The following is a 3,184-nucleotide window of genomic DNA, read 5'->3' as shown; positions in this document are numbered from 1 at the left end:
AGGGCCCCTTACCTGTTTTCTTTTTTCTGTTTTTTTGCATTGGGTATATAAAATACCCTTTGCCTTTTGCATCGTTTTACGTTATTCCTCTTTTTTTCTTACTTTAAGAGGGCCCCCAGAAGACCACTGCAGCAGCAGCAGCAGCAGCAGCAGCAGCAGCAGTAGTAGCAGCCGCAGCCGCAGCAGCAGCAGCAGAAGCAGCGGGACTCCTCCCCTCCTACTACTTTTCTACTCCTAATACTTTTACTTATACTAATTCTTACTACTCCGCAAGTTGCCTTGCTTCCGCGCTGCAGCGCAGCAGCAGCAGCAGCAGCAGCAGCAGCAGCAGCAGCAGCACAGCCACACGCGGCGCTGTCTTTTGTTTTTCGCAGTTTTCCTTTCTTTTCTTTTTCTTCCCCCTAAGGGCTCAGCAGCAGCAGCAGCAGCAGCAGCAGCAACAGCAGCAGCAGCTGCCACCGCCGCTATCAGAGACGCACAGACAGGGAGGCAGGCAGGCCGAAGACGCCCAACGGGAATCGCAGCAGCACCTGCAGCAGCAGCAACAGCAGCAACTGCAGCAGCAGCAGCACAGAAGGGGCACGATCAGCCACAGCCGTCGCAGTAGCAGCAGCAGCAGCAGCAGCAGCTGGTGCAGGGGCCCCCCTACTTTTATTTTTTCTCTCTGGCTTGCCAATACAAGCGCGAGGCAGGAAAGACACCGAGAGAGGGGCCCCCCTATCTATAAAAGACCTTCTCTCTCTTCCTGCTGCTGCTGCTGTTGCTGCAGCAGCAGCTGCTGCCGTCCAAGATAATTATATAAGACGTCATCATGTTAGTAAGAGGACGAGGACCGCAGCAGCTGCTGGAGAGCGGCAGCAAGCAGCAGGGGGGGGCCCCTATAACATCTCTGTTACAAAGGGCCCCCCAGGGTTTTAGGGTACCAACAGCAGCAGAAGGGGGCCCCCAGGGGCCCCTAGCAGCAACTTGCGGCCTATCGCAGCCGCTAGGTACAGAGGGTACTGTACCCATTGAGCTGCTGCGGTGTAGGGCAACAACGCGGCTGCTGGAGCTGCTGCAGCAGAAGCAGAGTGCTGCTGCTCCTCCTCCTATAGACAGGTTTAGCTGCAGCACAGCTACAGATAGCAGCAGCAACAGCAGCAACAGCAGCAACAGCAGCAGGAGTGCGCATGCAACCGACAGCTACGGCTCCTCCTCCTCTGTTTGCTCACAAGCTTCCGAGGATGAACCCACACAACCGCTTTCTTTTCGCATGCAGCAGCAGCAGCAGCAGCAAAAGCAGCAGCAGCAGCAAAAGCTGCAGCAGAAGCAGCAACGACACCAGCAGCAGCTTCAGTGGAAGCCTATTATGCAGCTGCAGAAGCAGCAGCAACAGCAGCAGCAGCATCAAGCCCAGCCACAGCAGAAGCAGCAGTGGCAGCAACAGCTGCAGCAGCTGCAGCAGCAGCAGCAGCAGCAGCAGCAACAGGCGCCTCAGAGACAGGTCCAGCGAACTGTGTGTCCGCAGTCAGGTCGCCAGCTCAGTGTCCCCACTGACCAGCAGCAGAAGCAGGAGCTGCAGCAGCAACAGCTGCAGCAGCAACAGCTGCAGCAACAGCGTTTGCAGCAACATCAGCAACAACGGCCGCAGCAACAGCGGCAGCAGCAGTGGCTGCAGCAGCAACAGGAGCAACAGCAGCAACAGCAGCGCCAAGAGCCGCATCAGCAGCAACAACGGCAGCGTATGCGGCAGCGACGCAAGCAGCAGCGGCAGCCGCCGCCTGCTCAGCAGCAGCAACAGCAGCAACAGCAGCTACAGCTGCAGCAGCAGCAGCAGCAGCAACAGCAACAGTCGTTGCTGCAGCATCTGCCACAGCTTTTACCGCAGCACGTGCAGCGGCCCACTTACCAGCACCAGCAGCAGCAGCTGCAGCTGCAGCGACAGCAATCGCAGCAGCAGCAGCAGCAGCAGCAGCAGCAGCAGCAGGCACGCAGCGAGCTGCTACGGCTCCTGGATGCAGGCGTTTGTTTTAAAGGGTCCAACGCCACAAGGGGTCTCCCTAGCAGCAGCAGCAGCAACAGCAGCAACAGCAGCAACAGCAGCAACAGCAGCATAAGGGGGACAGAGAGGGCAGCGGTTGCTGCTCCCTCTATGTCCATGAGACCAGCAGCAGTACCAGCAGCAGTAACTCCTGTAGCTCCTGCTGCTGCTGCTGCTGCTGCTCTTCCTGCTCCTTGTCCTGCTGCTGCAACAGGAGCAGCAGCAGGAGCAGCAGCAGGAGAACAGAGGCAGCGACCCAATGAGGTGTCTCCTGGTGCATTTGCTGCTTCCCTCTTTATGCGGATCCCTGATGCATCAGCGATCCCCTTACCTGTCTCCCTTTTGTCTTAGGGAAGGAGACAATAAAAGGAGACAGTTAATAAGGAGGAGGGGAGACAGCAAAGGGGGACAGCAGCAAGAAGAAAAGGAGACACTAAAAAAAAAAAGAATAAAGGAGACACTTTATTTAATTATTTAACGGGGGGGAGGCCCTCGTGCTGTATGCATGCATGCAATTGTCTCTTCTATGGGGCCCGTATGTAGGCCCCTAGGCAGCCCGCAACAACAGCAGCAGCAGCAGCAGTGGCAGCAGCAGCAGCAGCGGCAACAGCAGCATTAGCTGTTCTTGCTGCTGCTGCTGCTGCTGCTGTTTCTGTTGCTGTTGCTGTTGTTGTACGGCGCCAGCTGCTTCTATTAGTGACGGAGTAGCTAGAGGTGCAGCAGCAGCAGCAAGTGCTGCTGCTGCTGCTGCACCCTAAGAGGAGACACCTCGTTTATCTGGAGGGACATGAACATACATGCGGCTTTTTTTTTTGTCGCATCTTGCAGCAGCAGCAGCAGCAGCAGCAGCAGCAGCAACAGCAGCAGCAGCTGCTTCTGCTGCAGCAGCAGCAATAGCTGCAGCGGCAGCAGCAGCAGCAGCAGCAATTTGGCGTCAAGGGAAGACACACAGCAGCAACACCCCCTGCAGCAAAAAAAAAGGTCATATAGACCCTGTAGGGTACTAGGGGCCCCCTGAGGGGCCCCCCATTTTTTGTGCTACAGCTGAGAGGAGATACCTCTATAGTCTAAAGGGACTTGAGGGGGTGCAGCAGCTGCAGCTGCAGTTTAAATAGCAGCAGCAGCAGCAGCAGCAGCAGTAGCTGCAGTTGGTACAGCAGCAGC

The 3,184-nt window shown here is 56.7% G+C and overlaps 1 protein-coding gene across 1 annotated transcript; it reads left to right on the top strand.

The window, feature by feature from the left end:
- Positions 1–811: 811 nt before the first annotated feature.
- EMWEY_00019640 (hypothetical protein, conserved) lies at positions 812–2,371 on the top strand (the record flags this gene model as incomplete). The annotated part of the gene is made up of 1 exon (XM_013480227.1): positions 812–2,371. One exon carries the CDS (start codon positions 812–814, stop codon positions 2,369–2,371), a length of 1,560 nt encoding a protein of 519 aa, XP_013335681.1.
- Between the last annotated feature and the right edge of the window lie 813 nt (positions 2,372–3,184).

Source organism: Eimeria maxima, genomic scaffold, assembly GCF_000499605.1.
Source record: "Eimeria maxima Weybridge genomic scaffold, Emw_scaff174, whole genome shotgun sequence".
NCBI classification, from domain to species: Eukaryota; Apicomplexa; class Conoidasida; order Eucoccidiorida; family Eimeriidae; genus Eimeria; species Eimeria maxima.
This window is presented reverse-complemented; position numbering and strand designations above follow the sequence as displayed.